Source organism: Staurois parvus, unplaced genomic scaffold (genome assembly GCF_062004578.1).
Source record: "Staurois parvus isolate SC_StPar_1 unplaced genomic scaffold, SC_StPar_1.0 ptg000187l, whole genome shotgun sequence".
Lineage (NCBI taxonomy): Eukaryota > Metazoa > Chordata > Amphibia > Anura > Ranidae > Staurois > Staurois parvus.
Genome location: NW_028317983.1, coordinates 5,979,317 through 6,001,776, shown reverse-complemented (window position 1 = coordinate 6,001,776; position 22,460 = coordinate 5,979,317). Strand labels below are relative to the sequence as shown.

General features: G+C 40.8%; 1 protein-coding gene across 1 annotated transcript in view; it reads left to right on the top strand.

Moving 5' to 3' along the window:
- The window catches only part of FER1L6 (fer-1 like family member 6), a 200,170-nt gene that overhangs the window by 137,182 nt on the left and 40,528 nt on the right, over positions 1-22,460 (top strand). Inside the window, exons 32-39 of the mRNA XM_089677552.1 lie at positions 2,267-2,437; positions 6,035-6,189; positions 7,849-7,991; positions 11,119-11,207; positions 15,086-15,184; positions 15,427-15,668; positions 16,095-16,258; positions 18,048-18,148. Coding sequence (XP_089533678.1) covers positions 2,267-2,437; positions 6,035-6,189; positions 7,849-7,991; positions 11,119-11,207; positions 15,086-15,184; positions 15,427-15,668; positions 16,095-16,258; positions 18,048-18,148 — 1,164 coding nt within the window. The remainder of the gene's footprint in view (positions 1-2,266; positions 2,438-6,034; positions 6,190-7,848; positions 7,992-11,118; positions 11,208-15,085; positions 15,185-15,426; positions 15,669-16,094; positions 16,259-18,047; positions 18,149-22,460) is intronic.

Genomic DNA, 22,460 nt, shown 5'->3' with positions numbered 1-22,460 from the left:
TGTGTTTCACTGCAAGCACATTGCTTTGTATGGCTCTGCTATGCACAGCCATACAAAGCAGTGTGCAGGAGCTGACAGGGGAGAGAACTGTTTGTTTACATACCGTTCTCTCCCCTATCGGTAATACTCGACAATCACTGGGTGTCAGCGAGTAATCACCGGCCAGGACCCGGTGATTGACAGCCGAGGCCGTGAATGAATGTGCAGGTAGGGGGCGTGCATGGCTTGCACGTGCCCCCTACTCAGAACTGCAAAATCACACACATGTATGTATATATACAGTCATGGCCGAAATTGTTGGCACCCTTGATATTTTTCCTGAAAATCATGTATTTCTCACGAAACGTATTGCATTAACACATGTTTTGCTATACACATGTTTATTCCCTTTGTGTGTATTGGGACAAAACAAAAAAAGGGAGGAAAGAAAGCAAATTCGACATAATGTCACACAAACCTCCAAAAATGGGCTGGACAAAAGTATTGGCACCCTTTCACAACTGCGGATAAATAAGAATGTTACAAGCATGTGATGCTCCTGTAAACTCACCTGGGGCAAGTAACAGGTGTGGGCAATATAGAAATCACACCTGAAAGCAGATAAAAAGGAGAGACGTTCACTTAACCTTTGCATTGTGTGTCTGTCTGTGCCACACTAAGCATGGACAACAGAAAGAGGAGACGAGAACTGTCTGAGGACCTGAGAACCAAAATTGTGGCAAAATATCAACAATCTCAAGGTTACAAGTCCATCTCCAGAGAACTAGATTTGCCTTTGTCCACAGTGCGCAACATTATCAAGAAGTTTGCAACCCATGGCACTGTAGCTAATCTCCCTGGTCGTGGACGGATGAGGAAAATTGATGAAAGATTGCAACGCAGAATAGTCCGGATGGTGGATAAGCAGCCCCAAACATGTTCCAAAGACATTCAAGCTGTCCTGCAGGCTCAGGGAGCATCAGTGTCAGCGCGAACTATCCGTCGACATTTAAATGAAATGAAACGCTATGGCAGGAGACCCAGGAGGACCCCACTGCTGACACAGAGACATAAAAAAGCAAGACTACAGTTTGCCAAAATGTACTTGAGTAAGCCAAAAGCCTTCTGGGAAAACGTCTTGTGGACAGATGAGACCAAGATAGAGCTTTTCGGTAAAGCACATCATTCTACTGTTTACCGAAAACGGAATGAGGCCTACAAAGAACAAAACACAGTACCTACGGTAAAATATGGTGGAGGTTCAATGATGTTTTGGGGTTGTTTTGCTGCCTCTGGCACTGGGTGCCTTGACTGTGTGCAAGGCATCATGAAATCTGAGGATTACCAAAGGATTTTGGGTCGCACTGTAGGGCCCAGTGTCAGAAAGCTGGGTTTGCGTCCAAGATCCTGGGTCTTCCAGCAGGACAATGACCCCAAACATACGTCAAAAAGCACTCAGAAATGGATGGCAAAGAAGCGCTGGAGAGTTCTGAAGTGGCCAGCAATGAGCCCAGATCTAAATCCCATTGAACACCTGTGGAGAGATCTTAAAATTGCTGTTGGGAAAAGGTGTCCTTCCAATAAGAGAGACCTGGAGCTGTTTGCAAAGGAAGAGTGGTCCAAAATTCCGGGTGAGAGGTGTCAGAAGCTTATTGATGGTTATAGGAAGCGACTGATTTCAGTTATGTTTTCCAAAGGGTGTGCAACCAAATATTAAGTTAAGGGTGCCAATACTTTTGTCCAGCCCATTTTTGGGGTTTTGTGTGACATTATGTCATATTTGCTTTTCTGCCTCTGTTTTATATTTGTTCCAATACATACAAAGGGAATAAACATGTGTATAGCAAAACATGTGTTAATGCAATACCTTTTTTGTGTGAAATACTTGATTTTCAGGAAAAATATCAAGGGTGCCAACAATTTCGGCCATGACTGTATATATATATATATATATATATATATATATATATATATATACACACATACACACACCTGATTTTGCACACCCCTGCTGCCCTGTAGCAGTATTTCTGCTATAGGGCGGAGGGGAAGATTTAAAGATTTACATAACATGGTATAGTAGGCAACTGACCCATAATTCAATGGTAATCATACTTCCAATTGGATTGTTTTGGAGAATAGGCACTTGGAAGTGATGTGGTTATTGGGACTCTTATACAGCAATGCCCACAATGTTGAGTAAGCAACAGTAAATACACCTACCATGTGGAACAGGGGCTATAAGCACTTTGTAATGCTAATTGCTGCTGCTTTAATTGTCTCTCAGGTCATTTGAAATTCAAGCAACTTTCCCGCAGGAATCTCTGTTAACTATCCTGATCTATGATTATGATTTGATTGGGAGTGATGACCTCATCGGAGAGACAAAAATTGATTTGGAGAATCGCTTCTACAGCCGACACCGTGCAACATGTAGCTTACAGAGTCAATATGAAATGTAAGACTTCTTTTCAGTACCACAAGCTTTTGTTTAAGTATCGTGATATTGTGCGCCTTGAAACAGCCACACCATCTTTTTTCAGAGCAGCCTGTATTTCTCTTGAGGTTACCTGTGGGCTTTTCTTTGTATGCCAAACAATTCTTCTATCAGTTGTGGCTGCAATCTTTCTTGGTCTGCCTGACCTTGGCTTAGTATCAGGAGATCCCCTAACTTTTCACTTATTAAGTCATTGAACTGTATTGATTGGCATATTCAAGGCTTTGGATATCTTTTTATATCTTTGTCCATCTTCTTAAAGGTCCATTACCTTGTTACACAGGTCTTTTGACAGTTCTTCTCTGCTCCACATAGCTCAGTATCTAGCCTGCTCAGTGCATCCATGTGGGAGCTAGCAAATTCATTGACTATTTAGACACAGACACTAATTGCAATTTTACAAGCCACAGATGTGGAACATTACCATTTAATTGCCATTTTAACCTATGTGTGTCACCTTGTGTTTCTGTACCAAGGCCAAACATTCCAGGGGATGTAAACTTTTGATCATGGCCATTTGGGTGATTTCTGTTATCATTATAATGTAAAAATAAGCCAAACAAATGTATGATAATAAATGGCTCCATATGATCACTATCCTTAAGTGAAAGACAGTTTTTTGGCATGATCAGTCCTATTTTCAATATAAATGCCAACATTTCACAATTTCTGCCAGGGTATGTAAACTTTTGAGCACAACTGTAGGATTCAGAAAGTTACCGGTAATTAATGTTAGGTAATAATTTTGTGGTTATGCTAATTTTAAGGGCAAATTTAGTTTTAAGGTTTACTTTAGTGGAATTGTTAAATGTTAGAAGAGTCGAAGGGTTTTTAATTAGGGGTTAAGTGTTAGGGTTAGGTTGTGTTAAAGGCTGGTTTAAGTGCTGAGGGGATTACGAGTCAAGGGCTCCATTTAGAGAATAAATCAAGGTATCTCTTTAGCTATAAATTTGTATTTTTCTTTAATTCTTTGAAGGACACAGGATCCAATCTAAACCATGCGTATGTTTCTTATTGTGCTTTGCTGCCTATTTCTAACATGATCCGTGAGCTCACAAACTTCTACTTTTTCCATTATTTTCATTTGTTTGGGATGAGTTTGTTAGTTGAGTCGTGTGCTCTGTTTAATGCACGCTACAAATCCCGTAGTCCATAGTCCCTTTAGGTGGGGACTTTCAAAAAAGATGTCCTAGGAACAACAGCCCTGAGTAGGAAGCTATCATTCATTAATGGCAGTAGCAGGGCTGCTGTTAGAAACCACAGGGCCCCATACAGCCAACCTGACAGGGCCCCCACCCTTCCAAAAAAGTTGTCCTAAGAACAACAGCCCTGAGTAGAAAACCATCACTCATTAATGGCAGTAGCAAGGCTGCTTTTATAAACCACGGGGCCCCATACAGCCAACCTGACAGGGTCCCCACCCCACCCCAAATAAGCACAGTTTGCTATGCAAAATACGATTCCTCTTGCGCTCCAGGACCCAGGCCGGTGGTGAGTAGGTGAAATCAAACCCAAACGAAATGACCACCAGAGCATAAAAGGTCGTGCAGCTCCAAAACAAGGCTGGGGAAGCCCGAACAATACTGCAAAGTGAAAAAAAGAGCTCTGAGGAAGAAAGTACGTCCTTCGAAACGCGTCAGCTGTACTGAGTGTCTACCCCCATGATGGGATTCGCGCTGGCCTCTTGTCTCTGAAGTCCCTTGGAGGACTTATATACCTGTTTTTATTTGCTGTTTGTGAGTTCCATTCCTTTACTAATAAATTTTGGTTACTGAGGTAATGCGCAAAGTTGGTGCGCTTCTTGTTTTTTTCACTTTACAGTTTGCTATGCTTCAGTTATGAATGAGCATAGTGAGTAACCGGTACCGATCACTCATTGTGTTCATTCAGAAAAGGAAGGGGCTGGTAAATGTGACATATTTACTGGACCCTTTCCCCACTCTCCATCCTGAAGGACCGTTTTGTGTGCTTGCAGCTGCCAGTGGGAAGGAGAGGATGGAAGCCGGCAGCACTTTGGGGATGGGGACAACAGGGGGAAACATATCGTGGACAGCGAGGGTGATGAGTGATGGGTGCTGCTGGAGGGCAATTACTGAAGTCAAAAGACAGCAAGATGTAGAGGAGAAGAAGCCAGCTTTCAGCTGCTGCAACAAGAGCTATACAGGGGATCTGTTCCAACAAATGCCCTCCCCCCCCCCACTGCCATGCTGATCACCCTCCCTGCCCACATCCAATTCACCTATCTGCCTGGGCCCCCCTGCTGGCCTGGGCCCTGTACAGGAAGACCAGTGGTACCCCCTTATCCACAGCCCTGGGCAGTAGAAATACTACCACTAATGAATGACTTCCTACAGGGCAAGCAGGCCATTTAGTTCACCAAAGAGCAGATAGCTAGCATTTGGTGATAACCTCAAATCGCCCCAAGCTTGAACATTATCTTTATTTCCCACAAGGTCAGAATTATGTTACCAAAATAATACAGTCCTCACTTTACATGCTTAGAGGTATAGTCCATTTGCTGAGCAACTTATAGTGGGACTGCGAGACTGCTGCGGACATTCTGACACTGGCAGAAAAGGACTTGGTATCACATCCCTAGTGACACCAATACAATGATCAGTGCTAAAAAAAAGCACTGACACTGTACTAATGCCACTAATCAGGAAGGGGTTAACATGAGCGGTGATCAAAGGGTTAACTGTATGCTGGGAGTGTTTTATTAGGGGGCAGTGTCTGTGTGCTTCACTGTAATCACATTGCTTTGGATGGCTGTGCTGTGCACAGCCATCCAAAGCAGTGTGCCCGAGTATAGAGGGAGGAGAACTGTTAGTAAACAAAACAGTTCTCCTCCCCGTCGGAGATCCTCGGAAATCACCGGGCGCCAGCAAGTAATCACCAGCTCGCGCATGCCCCCTACCTGACCATGCAAAATCACATATATATACATGATTTTGCACACCCGTGCTGCCCTGTAGCAGTATTTCTGCTATAAGGCGGCGCGGAAGCAGTTAATGAATAATTAGACTCACTTAATTAATTAGTTAATTAGGAATTTGTTGTCTAAAATGTAGCTGTACTCCTAAGATTTGGTCTTATATGAATTTGTTCGGAAAAATAGTTTATTGTGCGTGTAAATTATCAAATATTGTTTGCAATCAATGGCCCTCATTTGTGGAAGTATTTTGTAGTATAGTATCCCATAGAAAATTTTGATTCTGAAAGTAAAGTAAAGGTTTTCTGACAAATCTGTTGAGGTGTACTCATTTATGCAGAGCACTGTAAAGCGCCCTACTGTAAAAAATATCGATCTCCCTTTAGGATAATATTAAAACCTTGCAATTGGCTGAAAAATGGGAAAAATATATACTTTTTAATGGACATTTATTACATTTTTTCTATCTTTACAGTCATATTTACATAGCATTTTCTAGATTGTCCATAATTTTCTGAAAAGTTGATAACCCTGCCCCGTTATGTTCAGATACCCAGACAAAACAAAACTTATCAACTTGCATTCAATAGAAAAAAAATGACCTGTTCATCTGTCTTCTATTTTAGAGAAGGATACAATGCTTGGAGAGACAGCACCAAACCCACAGAAATACTCACCAAACTCTGTAAAGACAACAGCGTAGGTGTCCCGGTATTCAGTCCAGGCCAGATACAGATTGGAAGCAAAGTCTTTACCGGAAAAACTTTGTTTGATCAAGATGGTAAGTAGGAAATATTCTGACCAGGGGCGGACTGACAACTCATGGGGCCCCCGGGCAATAGGAGATCATGGGGCCCCTGTGTCCTTGCCCAAACTCAAAAAAGCCTATGAAAAAGGTACCAGGGGCATCTCTTGGGGCCCCCTACTGACCCCGGGCAGTGCCCGAGTTCCCAAATGGTCAGTCCGCCCCTGATTCTGACATATTATACAGTTGTTATGCCCTAATGTTCCTCAGAAATCCATAGAGATCATAGATGGGCCCTTACAATGTTGTACTATTTTTTCTCCATCAATCCATGTCTCTATTATTTCTCCATTGAGATCTCCACTGTCCAGATATCTCCCCCACTTGACATATCGGGGTTTATTTACTAAAGCTGGAGAGTCCAAAATCAGACTCCCTTCTGCATAGAAACCAATCAGCTTCTAACCTCAGCTTGTTCAATGAAGCTTTGGCAATGAAACCTGGAAGCTGATTGGTTTCTATGCAGAAGTGAGTCTAATTTTGGACTCTCCAGCTTTAGTAAATAAACCCCACCATGTCTACTACCACATTTGATAATTTCCTTTTTTAACCCTTTTACCACAGGTGCGGTTTCTATACTTTTTTCTGATGCTCACTTGACCACCTGCCTCCTGGACCCTTTTTCATCAAAACTACTCAGGTCACCCCCTTGCTCTATTCTACACTCTATAACTTATATTCAATCTTTTTCTCTCTACTGGACAAAAAATCTTACATCATTTGCTGAAGCAGGGGGCCATATTTAGACATCACACTTTCCTAGAACCACCTTATAAACAAGCTCCGCTCCTTGTGCCGTGTCATATTTTACCAGCACATTGGCTCTCCTGTATGTGGCAAACAGTAGAGACTTCATGAGAGTATAAGTAGTATTAGGAAGACTTCAAGTTGTTCTTTAAGGGAAATGTAGAACAGATGGGTGTTCAGGTCCAGCAAAGTATAAATTGCATTGTCTAATGAACATTTCTCTTACTGGAAAGGGCTGTTTACAAAAATGTTGAGCAGCCCACTCAACTGGGACATGGAGGTAAAAGATATGCAGAGTAACAGCCTATAATGACCAGTCAGTTTACTGTAGTCTTAAAAATGTGATTGGTAAATACAAGATACTCTTGGCCTTATGGGTAAAGCAATGAAAGTGACACATGAAGACATCAGCAAATCAGGTGAGAAATGTTTTTACTGTTTTTGGGTAAATTTCCCTCATTTTCTGTGTGGTCACAAAGACAGAATCTCTCCAGTGAGGTCACAGACACCAATAAAGCGTTTTCTTTTTAAATAGTGAGGAATATTTAGAGCCTCTGTCCCTCTATTGGGGAGCTTTAGTTCTTACTTCCTGCATGGTCACCAGAACAAGATGTCAAAGAAACTCTCTCCAGTGGGGACACCGACAGTAATAACATTTGCTATCTCTTCCCTTTTGTGTCCAAAATTAATAAATAGGTTTGCCTGGAGTAATACGTTAAGTATAAAGTTGGGCCATATGGAAGGTCTGTTCCAAAATAGCAGGAAATGTGTCTGAGCAAGTTGTAGCATGCAAAGGGTTAAGTCATGATGCATGTCAAACATGCTGGGAGGATTTTGAACATAAACCTTTTTTTTTTGTTATAATCCATTTTGCTGCCTCTTTGATAGATGAGCAAGTAGAATCATATGAGCACCTGGCACTGAAGGTTCTTCATTCTTGGCAAGAGATCCCTGGCATAGGATGTAAACTTGTTCCAGAACACATTGAAACCCGACCTTTGTATCACCGGGATAAGGCAGGAATTGAGCAGGTAAGCAGCATAGCCTTTCCAATTAGCAGCTACCAACATTTTACACAGCCATACTCTACTGAATATAGACTTTAGAATGGAAGGCAACTGAATAATGGGTCATAGAGGACCTTGCCTAAGAAAAGATTTATTGAATTGGATTTGTGCAAGCTTGGTAAATATATAAATCGCTTATCTAGAAAGTGCAACAGAAAATCATTGACATTAAAGAATGTCTACCAACCAAATCTAATCAAAGTAATTCTAAAGATTGATGGCAAGTAACATAATGCACTCACCTGCTGCCCTGATCCACTGCTGGAGTTCCCCAAAGACTTTTCATATAGATATACATTATATGGCCAAAAATATGGGAACACCTGTAGGCAGGTGACGTCTATACTCCCCATTGTAAGTGGCGGTTTAACAACAACAAGCATTCACCCTATATAAATCTGCTTTCTTAACATACAATTCCTCCCATCATGCTGCCAAACAAGCCTACTTTGTCACTCTTATTAATTCCTTGTCATCCAGTCCTCGTCGGCTCTTCTCTACTTTCTCCACCTCCACCCAGTACCTCACTCACTGCTCACGAGATTGCAAATCATTTCAAAAACAAGATTGACGCAATTCGTCGGGGCATCGCCACTGCACAGACATCCATCCCACTTAGTATACTAAACCTCCCTCAACACTTTTCTCTTTTGACCTTGCTACTACTGAAGAGGTCACTAAGATTTTCTCAGAAGTCCGTCTCACTACCTGACCCCTGGATCCTGTCCCCTCACAACTACTACAAACAAGAGATCCCTGTGCTCAAATCCCAACAGCTAGTGCATACATTTATCCATCAGGTGCTAAAGGGGTGTAACCACATATTAACACTAGAAATTCTAAGGACCCTCTGCACACTGGTATATACCCTTTTAAAGGGTATATACCAGTGTGCAGCGGGTCCTTAGAATTTCTACTCACAACTACTACGGTCACCCTTTTCTTCCATTCTATGCTCCCTCACTCACATCTGCAATCTTTCCCTCTCTACTGGTGCCTTCCCCTCCCCTCTAAAGCATGCACACATCACTCCCATACTTAAATAGCCTTAATAACTTAATCCCATCTCCCTGCTGCCATTTACTTCTAAACTAGGATGCTTAGTCTACAATCGCCTGAGCTCCCACCTCACCAACAACAACCTTCTTGACCCTTTACAGTTTGGCTTTCGCTCTCTACACTCCACTGAAACTGCCCTACTAAAACTCACTAATGATCTACTAACTGCTAAAACCAATGACCACTACTCCGTACTCTTACTACTTGACCTCTCTGTGGCTTTTGATACGGTTGACCAGCCCCTCCTCCTCAAAAAACTCCACTCTCTTGGCCTTAGAGACTCTGCTCTCTCCTGGTTCTCCTCCTACCTATCGCAGTGCTCCTTCAGTGTTCTCTAAAACGCTGCCTCCTCCTCTTCACTCCCTCTTTCTGTAGGGGTCCCTCAAGGTTCTGTCTTGGACCCCTACTCTTCTCCATCTACACCTCCTCCCTTGGTCACTTGATAAACTCCCATGGCTTTAAGTACCATCTCTATGCTGATGACACACAAATCTATTTTTCTACCCCTCACCTCACCCCTTCAGTCTCCTCTCGCATTACTAACCTACTAAGTGACATGTCGGCATCGTCACTCCACTTCCTCAAACTCAATCTTTCCAAAACTGAGCTCTTAGTATTCCCCTCAGCCCGTGCCCCCTCCCCTGACTTCTCCATCAAGATCAATAACACAATCATCAGTCCCTCCCCTCATGCCAGGGTACTAGGTGTAATTCTAGACTCCCATCTGTCCTTTCAGTCCCAAATCCAATCACTGTCCAAATCATGTAGACTTCACCTCTGCAACATCTCCAAGATATGCCCGTTTCTAACCTCGGAAACCACTAAGCAACTTATCCACTCCCTTGTTATATCTCGCCTTGACTATTGTAACTCCCTCCTCATTGGCCTACCTAATCGCAGGCTATCCCCTCTTCAGTCCATCATGAATGCTGCTGCTAGACTCATCCACCTTACTAACCGTTCTGTATCTGCCACCCCTCTCTGCCAATCCCTCCACTGGCTTCCCATTGCCCAACGGATAAAATCCTGTATAATAATAATATGGCCAAAAATATGGGAACACCTGTAGGCAGGTGACGTCTATACTCCCCATTGTAGGTGGCGGTTTACTCAAAGCAGCAATGCAGCAGGGGAAGGAAGTCCTGGGGAACTTAGTTCCTCTATGATTTCCTGTGGTCATCTGGGAGCAGCTATGTAATTAGATGCTGGTTCCCTGGTGACCCTTGTGGCCATCTCGGATGGGGGCAGAGCTAATTTAAGTTCCTGTTCCCCCTAAATCGGCACACATGTTTGCAAGTGGCTAGAGTAGGAACAGGTTCCCCATCTGTTATGGACGTTATAGACAGCACTTAGATGTAGGGAAAGGTTTTGGAGGAGTAAAGAAAGTGCATGGACTATATCTCTTCTGGAGTAGCTTCCCAATTGGGGATGGTCTAGCCAGGCTGCACTTCCACTCCTTGCAAACGCTGTCAACGTCTGAACCTGTGGACCACTGCTGTGAGTTTTGCATGTGTTTCTAGACGGCTGTGCTCACCCGCCAGACCTGTTGTGACTTACTCACCCTGCTCACACACCTAGCTATCACAACTATTTAATCTTGATGAACATCCGATTTCAAACCATGAGCGTTAACATGACGTTGCCATCCTTGCAGCTGTAACAGCCTCTATTCATCTGGAAAAGATTTACCGCAAGATTTTGAAGTACGGTATGTGTGTGGAAATTTTTGACCATTCATCCAAAAAAAAGACCCATGACCCACTCTATCCAAAACAAAAAGAAAAGTTTAAGCTTTAGATGTACTTTAAAACATTGTTCTGTTAAAAATGATATGATAGAAGTCATTATCCAACCATGGTAAAACATAACATGTCTATTGTAAGGTATAGATACCTTACAATAGGCATGCCATTTTGAATTTTCACTGTTATTTTGGAATTTATTTCACGGAACTGAGATGCTGTGTGCTTCAGAAATTGACAGTGTGGTAATTAAAAATCAAAAGTAAATGTAAGCTATGTTTGTCCTCCAGGGTCGGATACAGATGTGGATCGACATGTTTCCAACTGACCTGCCACTTCCCGGTCCTCCGGTAGATATTTCACCTCGTAAGCCAAAAGGGTAACTACATGTCCTACTAACATCCACTACTGTTCATTTCTACTTTGAATACATCTCTGATAATGTTTGGCTACAGCTACTTTTTCCCAGAGTCAGACCATTGTACAGAATGAATGCTTGTGTTTGTGCAGGTTGTAAGAGCAATGTTCAAAGTGCTGCTGGGTGAATGGCTGTCTTGCATGTGTGGTGCAGTGGTGATCCAACCCAGCCCCCTTATGTCTTCTCCATGTTCAGAAGTCCAACGGGGATGTCTCTTCCTTACCATGTCATGAACATGATATTTGCTGAGCACAGCTGTGCATAGGGTAGTTTCCTTAACCCTTTGAGGACCGTAAGATTTTGGAACGCCAAAAGAATCAATTTTATGTTTTTAAAGTTTGTACACTTCAGTTGCTGTAACTAAGCCATTCATGAAATAATTGGCAAAAAGCTAGATCCATTTGTTGATAAGAACTAATATTTTGACTCAAAAAAAAAAAAAAAAGTATTTTAAGTTCTAAATCAGATGATACAGGCAATTAAAAACATGGGACAAATACGTCCCTTGGTCCTCAAAGAGTTAAGGATATAGGGAAGGTGCAAAATGTGGAAGTAATAAACTCACTTGTAGCAGGGAAAGGTCTTCCACCTGTGTTCTGGACAGCAAGAAAGGTGAGATTTGGGGAACTAATCTACTTATCTTTACCAGAGAGATCACTTTTCTTCCCAACTGCTTAAATCACCATTTGGAGCATACACAGAAGTAAGGAAGCTCCATGTGACAGCACTGGGTGCCATAACAGCCAGTTATGAAGCAACAGTGCTGTCAGATGGGTGAAGAGGAGTAAAGGGTCACATGCTGATCATACCTGGAGATACTGGGTAGTTGTTTTACAGAATGTAACAGCTGGGAAATGAAAGGAAGGTGCTACTAGGGAGCCTAAGTCCTCATACACACTGGTAGCAATAGCTGTAAAAGTTGCGTTAAAAACGCAAGTTTTTCAGCATTTTTTTGTGTTTTTACATCAGCGTTTAATCACGTTTAGCTGTGTTTTGCTGTGTTAGCATTTTTTAGCGATTTAAAACAAAAGAAGCTAAAAAACACTGGTTTGCAGCATTTTACCACGTTTGCCTGTGTTAGGGAGTTTTTCTAGCTAACAAACTCCTCTAGAAACCCTCTAGTTCTGGGTTTTTTGCTAGCCAAAAAATGCCCCTGCCAAAAAACGCTGATTAAAGCCTATGTGTGCATGGACACATAGGATAACATGTTGGGGAGTTTACTGGCTGTATAAAAAAATGCTTAAAGCAAAAAACAGCAGCTGATAAAATGTTCAGTGTGCATGAGGCTCAAAGTTTACCTGAATTTAAAAATTAAAATGATTGTAAACCCTCGCCTTGTAAAAAACTCATTCAGTTTAAAATTGGCAAAACATTTTTGTATGGCTATAAAAAAAACATTATAAATACCTTTTTCCCTTTTTTAAATAAGTAATTACATTCCCTCTGTTCTCAGCTGCATAAGGAGAAACAGCAGAACACTAATCTTCCCAGTGAAAGGGTGTTTGGGGGGGGGGGGGTGAACACAAGTCTGACCATTGGAGGAGAGCAAGCTGAGTTCCCAGCACAGCTAGAGAACTGACCATGTTGTGCTCTCATGCCTAGTATAGTCAGTTTTTGATAGGAAAGCTGAGAGACTGGCAGGAACACCAGGGATTTCACCCAAAGAAAGCAATACAAAGAAAACAGGATACTTTTTCATACAAGTACAAGGTACAGCAAGCACCTATCAGGAATATGAAATGTTGCATTTACATATTCTTTAAGAATTTATATTTTATGTGTTGTGTTTGTAAATGTTAATTGTGCCTAAACAGTAACCTAAAACTAATTCTACTTTTTGTCTTGAATTCCTCCTAAAATATTTATGTTTAGAACTTCCTCTTCTATAACCTCAAAACTGTATCTCTGAAGTGTGCAATCCAAGGCACTGCTAGTCACATTAGATTCAGAGTGAGATTTGGTGATGTGAATAATGCTGTTCTCCTTGCTGGAGAGAAAGCTTTATGTGTGGATCAGCAGTGCAAGGTTCTCCCATCTTCTGCTTCATTCATTTTGTGGATCTGTGCTTCCTCCGTCTCTCTTGGTGCTTCTTGAATATTCCCTCACTAGTTATCAGATCACCTACAATCAGGGTCAGCGATGACATGATTCTGCAGCAAAGCCTACTTCTACCAAAATGGCTGCCCCCAAAAAGAAACACAGTGCAGAAAAATGCATGCTAGTTATGGAAAAACTCAGTCTTTTTTGGATGGACATTAAGCAAAATGTTGAAGGCAATTCTCCTCCCTGTGATGTACTTCTCTGAACTTCACCTCCCTGGCGGTATTCCTGCAGCGCTGGTCCGGGATCTCTTGCCTTGCCCTGCGCTCCCGCGATGCCGGCATCTGTCTTCTGGGTTCCGTTCCCTGCAAGCGTCGGGACGTACGGGGGACGGAACTGGCGGGAAATTTGAAAGTTGCAAAAGTGACATTCACTAAATACACAAAAATCACATAGTAAACCATTCCTGTATCAAACCATTTCACATACATTTTGTCCCTAGTGCTTTGTCCTGTGCCCTGCCTGCATTTTTACTGTTCTTTCTGCCTGGAAACTGAGAAACGTCCATGGCGTCCAAAAAGCGTCCCTTTAGGTCAAAAGCGGTTTTAGACCGGCTAGAGAACAGCGATAGTAAATTAGAACCACTTGCAGAATTGAGTGATAATGATTCATGGGGAAATTCGTCATCAGACACTGAAAACGATTTTGCGACTTTGCTCAGCAATGTGCGAACTTGGCGCTCTATTTCAAATTTCAGTGTTTTTGGTTTGATTATATTATTGAATTAAATTTATTATTATTATATTATTATTTTTTATGATTATTTATTAAATTATAATTTATGATTTCGTGCTTCAAATTTTAACATACCCGGGATGTTTACTAGACTCTTGTTCGGATAGATTTCAGTGAGTTATTCCTAAAAATTACAGACCTACAATAAAAAAAATACATATTTCCATGCAAAAAAATGTACCGCTTTGAGCACAGAAATATGGAAATAATCAGACCGCTAGGGAGGCTACAGCAAGGGCTCAGTTTTTAGCTTATGTATCTTAGCTTTTTCCATCTAGAACAAACCATTTTTTTAAATTATTCTAAAGGATCACATAGTATTTTTTTAAACCTCAAACATGTTATACTTTCTTGCTCTTTGTAATGGTTTTGCACAGAGCAGCCCGATCCTCCTTTTCTGGGGTCACCTGTCAGAACTCCAGGTCCCTCCCTCCTGCCGAGTGCCCCCCATAGCAAGCTGATTGTTATAGGACCACTTGTGCATCTTATGGACACACAGTGAGGCTTGGCCCTGCCCCCTACTTCTTCCTCATTGACTGTGATTGGCTCCTTTTGCTGTATCTGAGCCAATAAAAAGGGAGAGAACAGAGTCTGTAATCTTGTGCATATCGCTGGATCAAGACTGGGCTCAGGCAGGGGCGGACTGATCATTTGGAAACTCGGGCACTGCCCGAGGGCCCGGGGTCAGTAGGGGGCCCCATGAGATGCCCCTGGTACCTTTTTTATAGGCTTTTTTGAGTTTGGGCAAGGACACAGGGGCCCCATGATCCCCTATTGCCCGGGGGCCCCATGAGTTGTCAGTCGGCCCCTGGGCTCAGGTAACTACTTAGAGGGGGCTGGGGGGAAAAGCTGTTTGCAGACTTTTTTACCTTAATTCATAGAATGCATTAAGGTAAATAAAAACTTCTGCCTTTAGTACTACTTTAATTTTTACTTTTTTTAATCAATGATAGCATTAAACGTATGTAAATCCTAACAATGGACTCCCATAATTTTATATGCAGGTATGAATTAAGGATAATCATTTGGAACACAGAGGATGTGATCCTGGAGGATGAGAATATTTTCACTGGACAAAAATCAAGCGACATCTATGTTAAAGGGTAAGATGGCATAACAAGTGCAGTTAATAAATACTGGATTCAGTAGCATGAAAGTCAACAGAGAGACCTTGAGGCAGTTGCCTCAGGTATGTATGCTGGTCATTTTAATACTTCAGTTTTCTCACAATTTCTCTTGTAATTTTCCTGTACTGTATATAGATGTTACAAATTTGATGTAAACACATGATAGACTTTGTATTATGCTGCCATGTTTAGTAAGGAACTCTTCATATTGATTTCAGGTGGTTAAAGGGAATTGAAGAAGACGGTCAGGAAACAGATGTCCATTATAACTCTCTGACCGGAGAAGGAAACTTCAACTGGCGTTTTGTATTCCCCTTTCACTACTTACCAGCTGAGAAACAAGTGGTGGTCAGCAAGAGAGAAAATATTTTTTCTCTGGAGAAGACAGAGCGTAAAATCCCCGCCGTGCTTGTAATGCAGGTCTGGGACTTTGAGAGACTTTCGTCTGATGATTTCCTCGGTAAGTATTTCCAATACATAGTATAAAAAAGACCTGTTCAGGATTGCTTAGCTTAAACATTTATTCACTGATATTTTATGTCTTTTTGTAATAACCATGGCTGGGAAGGCTTAGAAACTGCCAATAGCTATGTCCCTATTTGGAAAATTTTACTTCCTGTCTGTTTAATAGGTATTAGTGAGAAGAAGTAGAGTCTGAGTATGAAATAAGGAAGTATGGCTGCCTCCCATGTGTCTGTATTATTACATACCATACAAAAATACAGGGTTTTTTTTTACACACATTGATATGTAGGATTACATCAAAGATCTCTTTGAAACATATCATAAAATAATTAAAAAGACTGCAGATTCCCTTTAAGCATGGGACTATTTTTAAAAAAGTGAACTTTAATTTTTCATGGATTGCTGTTTCCATCCATTGCAGGATCCACTGAACTCAATCTAAACGGTTTCCATCGAGGAGCCAAGACATCCAAGAGCTGTGACATCAGCATGGCCACCACCTTGAAGGATGAAAACAAGATCTCTATCTTTCAGCAGAAACGCATTCGAGCTTGGTGGCCATTTGTGAAATCTGGAGAGCTTACAGTAAGCACTGAATCCTGTGCCTGCACATACTATATAGTCTGCAAAATATCTTATGTACATGTTGTAGATTGATAGATAGATAGATAGATAGATAGATAGATAGATAGATAGATAGATAGATAGATAGACAGATAGATAGACAGATAGATAGATAGATAGATAGATAGATAGACAGACAGATAGATAGATAGATAGATAGATAGATAGATAGATAGATAGATAGATAGATAGATAGATAGATAGATAGATAGAGATATCTATGACCCTTTTACAGAATATGTTATAGTAAATGTTTGTGACATAAAAAGTGCAGTAAAGTAAACCAAGCCTTGCCCACGAGAACCAAAAGACTCTTTGGAGTGGAGGTTTTACAAAACTGACATAGAGCTATGTCCATATCTATCCATAGAGTCCATTGCTTGCTTTTCCAGCAGGTTTCCCCGTGTCACCTATCCGTGCAATTTTGTACATGCTTTACAAATTAATCTTTCTGTATTTTCCAATTTAAATTGCCATTTTACTTGCCCCTGGTTAGGCTGATTCATTAAAAATGGAGAAATTAAAATGGCCAAAAAAACTGAATTATGGAGCCACGGTGAAACCAGAATCAGAATTCTTTTGAATGTTTCCATAAAATGAAAGGTAAAAACCCATGGCTTCCATTGCTAACAACTCCAGTTTGGGTTTCACTTTCTTTTCTTTAGTTCCATAAACCCTATGTATAATTTTAGATTTAAACAAAAAATAAAATTACTGATATGATATAGTTAAAGGGTTAGTAAACCCCAATATTTATTTTTTATGTGAATTTTGCTTTATTTTATAAACTCGGCTTATAAAATGATCCCATTGTAGGCACTTACCCTCTAACCAGCCATCCCAGATTTACTTTACCTATCCCCTTTTCCAGTTCACCCTACTAACCCCCCCCCCCCCTCCCACACACACACACACGCATTTTTTTTTTCTCCACTGGTCCCTGCTGTCACCAAAGTTGCTTGTCCCTGCACATCTTCACTTCTTCTTTCTCTTTACATTATTTTCTTCATATATATATATATTTCAATTTAAAATACACTGGGGTGCCAGAGGACTTTGGTATCTCTCTGGACACCGGGAAAGGGAATGCCCACTATGGCCTCTCAGGTCCACTGAATAAATGCACAGGAATGACTCATAATCAAATATTTTCATTTTATGGTGAATTTGAATGTTTATTTGTTATATATATATATATATATATATATATATATATATATATATATGCTTTGAGATATAGCTCTGAAAATATTACCACACCATGTTGTTGGATGTCCGTGGATGTAAGTGGCAGAGCTCACACAAGAAGATGCTGGAAGTCAGACATACCTCACCCCAAATCTATTTTTAATATGTTTAGCATCATGTCTAACTGCATACAGTTTTCTTGAGAAAAATCATGTTTGTGAATTTGTAACGAAATGTCTTACCTAATGAATTGCCAGTAGCAACATTTCCTGCTGTGGGCTGACAGTAGCCACTTCCTTTCAATTAACAGCACCGTTGTCTGCCTGCTGTGTGAGTTCCTTAATTTGACAATCTGATAGACTTCATAGGCAGTCCATTGGCTAGCTAAAGTAGTCCACAAAACAGGCTGTCAACACTGCTTTTAATTGAGCGGCAGCAGCTTAGCATTGTCAGCCTGCAACAGGAAGTGTTGCTAATTGTAGGATCTCCAGATAAGTGACATCTACACCAGTATCTGGCCTGCTCTAGATGATAAATTGTTTCTGATTGTTTTTGTAATCAGGGTAAAGTAGAAGCAGAATTCCATCTTGTCACAGCAGAGGAAGCTGAGAAAAACCCAGTGGGCCGTGCTCGGAAAGAACCAGAGCCATTAGAGAAACCAAAGTAAGTGGCGAACACTTTTTTCTATTTATACACAACTTATAGGCCAAGTCTACTCAGAACTACAATATTATTTAAGGTTGGTATGGTTGCTGGTAAGTTGTATTATAAGTTGCCTTTGTATGTCTGTCTGGGACTCCACTGATATGAGATGAGATATCTTCATGAATATTTCCAGCTCTGCACATTTTGCCATGGCCATTGCATAGCAAAATGTTTGTGCCAAACTTCCCAAGGGAGCAGAATGCATAAGAGGGGAGAAAACCTTAAGAAGGTTACACCAATGTTATGGCCCTATGGATGGAGCAGAGAGAATACTGCAGGTGGTAATCTCACTAATGGGTCTCTGATGGATACAAGAAGCCAGCAGGTCATGGAACACACCAATACAACACTCAAACCTGATATATGAACTTGGGAGTGGAGATGGCATTCACGGAGGTTTTTCATAACTGTTATGAAGAGGCAGCCTCCCTAGCTTTGGAGCATTCTCTATCCTTTCCTCCTAGTGTATATGTAGCGAAGGTAGTGGAAAGTCAAGCTTATGGTCAAAGACCTCCCCCAATCAATCTAAAGGGTCACTCAAACAGTCATTTTATTCCAGAGCTGTACACTATACATACTTTGCAAGGAGGGATGAAGGTAGTCAGTACCACAGCATCATATCATCCTTAGCTGACGATCTGAGCTGCATTCTTGAACTTGTGGATCAAACAAGCTTTATGTGCTAATTTCTTTAATTTGGAGACAGGATTTTAAGCCATTCAGAAAGGTTTGACTTTTTTTCCCCTCTGCCAATATTGATGAACTCAAAACGGTTAAAGATTTAAATTACTCCAGGTATCTCCATGTACCACTTGGCGATTGAAGACTGGGTACAGGTAAGCCGTTGAGAATATAAAGCCCTAAAACACATGAGATTATTGATAATGATTGGGCTTCATTGGGTGTCAGTATTAACAGACTTTTTAAACCTTCACCATCTCTCTATCTGTCCTGCTTTCTAAACACCAACAAGTCTGCCTTTGTCTGCCCAGTTACCAAGGATATCGACTAGTCTTTTTAGACACTCAGTAAGGAATTAAAAATCCTGAGAAGTCGTATAATTCCATTGAAATAGGTCTGTTGTACTCGGTAGTAAAAAGTTTCACTGATTTGAGATTTGATGCATTGTTGTCTATGGGACATAGCACCCAACTGAGCAAAGATCAGTAATAGTGTTGGGTACAGAGCAGTATAACAAAAAAAATAATCTTTCATTTGAGTGCAGTAATTTATTTGCATGTTTACTCTTTTACGTGAGTATAAAAAAATTATAAAAATACTTAAAAATAAGAAATGGTCATCTTTTAGAAAAAGGTATTGGAGAATCAAAGGAGCGTTTCCAGAATATTGCTTTTGCAGTAGAAAAAAAATATAATAGACAAAGATACTGCATCATTCCTAAAAGCTGATAGCCCTATTTGTCCCACAATCTGTGCCTTGCCTAAGGTACAGGGAAGTCTTTAACCACATGCCGCCCAGCCACTGTAGAAATACGACGGCAGGGCGGAATGGCTGGTGAAAACCACGTTTTAAAACGTGTGTTTTCAAAACAGGTAGGAGGCGCCCCTCCGCCCCAACTGTCCCGCTGATCACGGCCGCGGATGTCAGTTGCCGGGTCACAGCCAGTCGTTACCGGCTATGTCCCAGCGATTAGCGGCAATCAGTGACAGAGAGCACAGCTGCAGTAGCTGTGCTTTCTTTCAGTTCCCTGACAGCTCCTGACACGCTGATCGGGAAAGAAGAGTTTCTGTCCGGATCAGTGTCTCCGTCCAGCACACACCCCCGCCCCCTAGTAAAACACTCCCCTCACACAGTTAACCCTTTCACTGAATAATAAAGTTAACCCCTTCCTCCCCAGTGCCATTAGTACAGTGTCAGTGTTTTTTTTTTTTTGCACTGACTTGGGATGTCAGTGACCCCAAGTCAGTTCCCCCCCAGTCCCGCAGTCCCGCCATGAGTTGTTGATCGCTGCCATAAGTCGCTGATCGCCGCCAATATTAGTATAAAAAAAAATGAAAAATCCCAGTATCTTTCCCGCCATTTGTAAATGCTATAACTTTCACGTAAACCAATTAATTTACATGTATTGGGTTTTTTGTAGCAAAGACATGTCGCACAATGCATTTTGGCAGAAATTTATGACTAAATTTGATTTTTACATTTTTTTTTACTGGACATGTTTTATAGCAAAAAGTCCAAAATATTGTTTTTTGTCCTCAAAATTGTCAGCCTTTTTTTTTTTTTATAGCGCAAAAAATAAAAAACACACAGGCGATCAAATACCACTGAAAGAAAGCTAAATTTCTGGGAAAAAAAGGATGTAATTTCATTTACGTACCATATTGCATGACCGCGCAATTGTTCGTTAAACTAGCGCAGCGCTGTATAGCAAAAAAATGGCGTAAATTGCAGTATCTATACCATAGTTTGTAGACTCTATAACTTTCACACAAAGCAATCAATATACACTTATTGGGATTTTTTTTTACCAAAAACATGTAGCAGAATACATTTTGGCCTAAATTTATAACTAACTTTGAGTCTACTATATATTTTTTATAGCTGAAAGTAAAAAATATTGTTTTTCTTCAAAATTTTTGGTCTTTTTTTGTTTATAGTGTGAAAAATAAAAAGCACACAGGTGATCAAATACCACCGAAAGAAAGCTGTATTTGTGTGAAAAAAAGGACGTAAATTTCGTTCGGGTGCAGCATTGCACGACTGCGCAATTATCAGTTGAATTAGTGCAGCGCCAAGTAGCAAAAAGAGGCCTGGTCATTAAGGGGGGTAAATCCTCTGGAGGTCAAGTGGTTAAACTAGTCCACCTGAAAGACCTTTTTTTTTCTCTGGCTTTGGCTGTCTCAAAAAAAAAATGTTAATATGACTATTTTACACCAACATATAACTTTATTATGCTCTTATGGTTGAGATTTTCTACTCATCTCCAACAGATGTGCTTTATTTCTCTAAGTCCTTTTGGAAACCCTCTTTGTATCCCTTGATGTCTAATTACTCAAAGGGAGAGGAATTCAGCCTGTTAGCTTTTTCCTTAGTAAATGCTTTTTTGGACATTTTATTAGCACACCATCTTTTTCTTTTTCTTTCCAACTCCCTTCAGATGTAGGGGACCACGGTGAGAATAGGGGACCATGACGAGCACAACTTCGGGGGGAGCAGGATATTTTTTCTAATGATGGATTGTCTATGCCCCTTTGCTATATTTTACCATGGCACAGATACATGGACAATGTTTTCTTTTGTTTGGACTTTTTCAGAATATTTGTTGCATAAACGCATAGCGGCACTTTATAATACCCAAGAAAGTTAGCATTTCCGTAGAAATGCATAAAAACAAATCTAAATTTTCTTCTGTTTTTTGTTTATATCGAAATTATGAAAAAACATGATGGTTTTATGTCTTCCCGTTACAATAGCAGGTTTTATTTATATTTAAAAAAAAATATTAGCCAAAAGTTTTTCCAAAGCAGAAGTAAATTTGTGCATGCAGGCAGAAAGTAGACAGCAAGGCAATAAAAAGAAAACTTTCGGTTCATTTCATTCCACTGTGCGGTCCATAACATGACAAATCAGGTTAACAGTGAGACATAAATCGCTAGCCTCCGCGGAGGTAATGAGATCCCCTCAGTCTGGTCAGATGTGCCTCCACTTCATCATCCTGACACCTGCACCTTGCTGTGGATAGCCTCCACTTTATTAAGGTTTATGCCTGCTATTTTGCTTATAAATAAGGAACATGTCCATTCAGTGATAATAAAAGCAATAACCTACCGCTGTTCTCATGTACCAGATTATGTTGGAAGGATTTATTAGTAATCATATTAACATACTGTTCAGATAGAATATTGTTCTCCAAACATCATGTAATATTCTAAGAGGTTGTCCTGCGAATATTTACATTCAATTATTAGCCAGTTCCTCTACTGATCAGACTGCATCAAGTCCCATATCTCTGCAAAACTTGGGGCTCATGTACACGGGGCGTTTGGAAAACTCTGCTGAACGATAGAAACTGACTGCTGGAAAACGTAGGTTAAAAAACGTCAGTTTAGCCGCATTTGCATACCGCATTTATGCGCATTTAGAAGCGTTTTTAAAAGATAACCTCAGGAGACCTTCCCAAATGCCCAGAATGCACTGAAAAATAGTAAAAAATTAACTATTTCAGACATTTTGAGAGAAATAGTGAGAGGAGAAATAGAGAGAGCAGAAGCAGAGAGAGCAGTATGTGTTGAGATGACCTGTCTTTTCT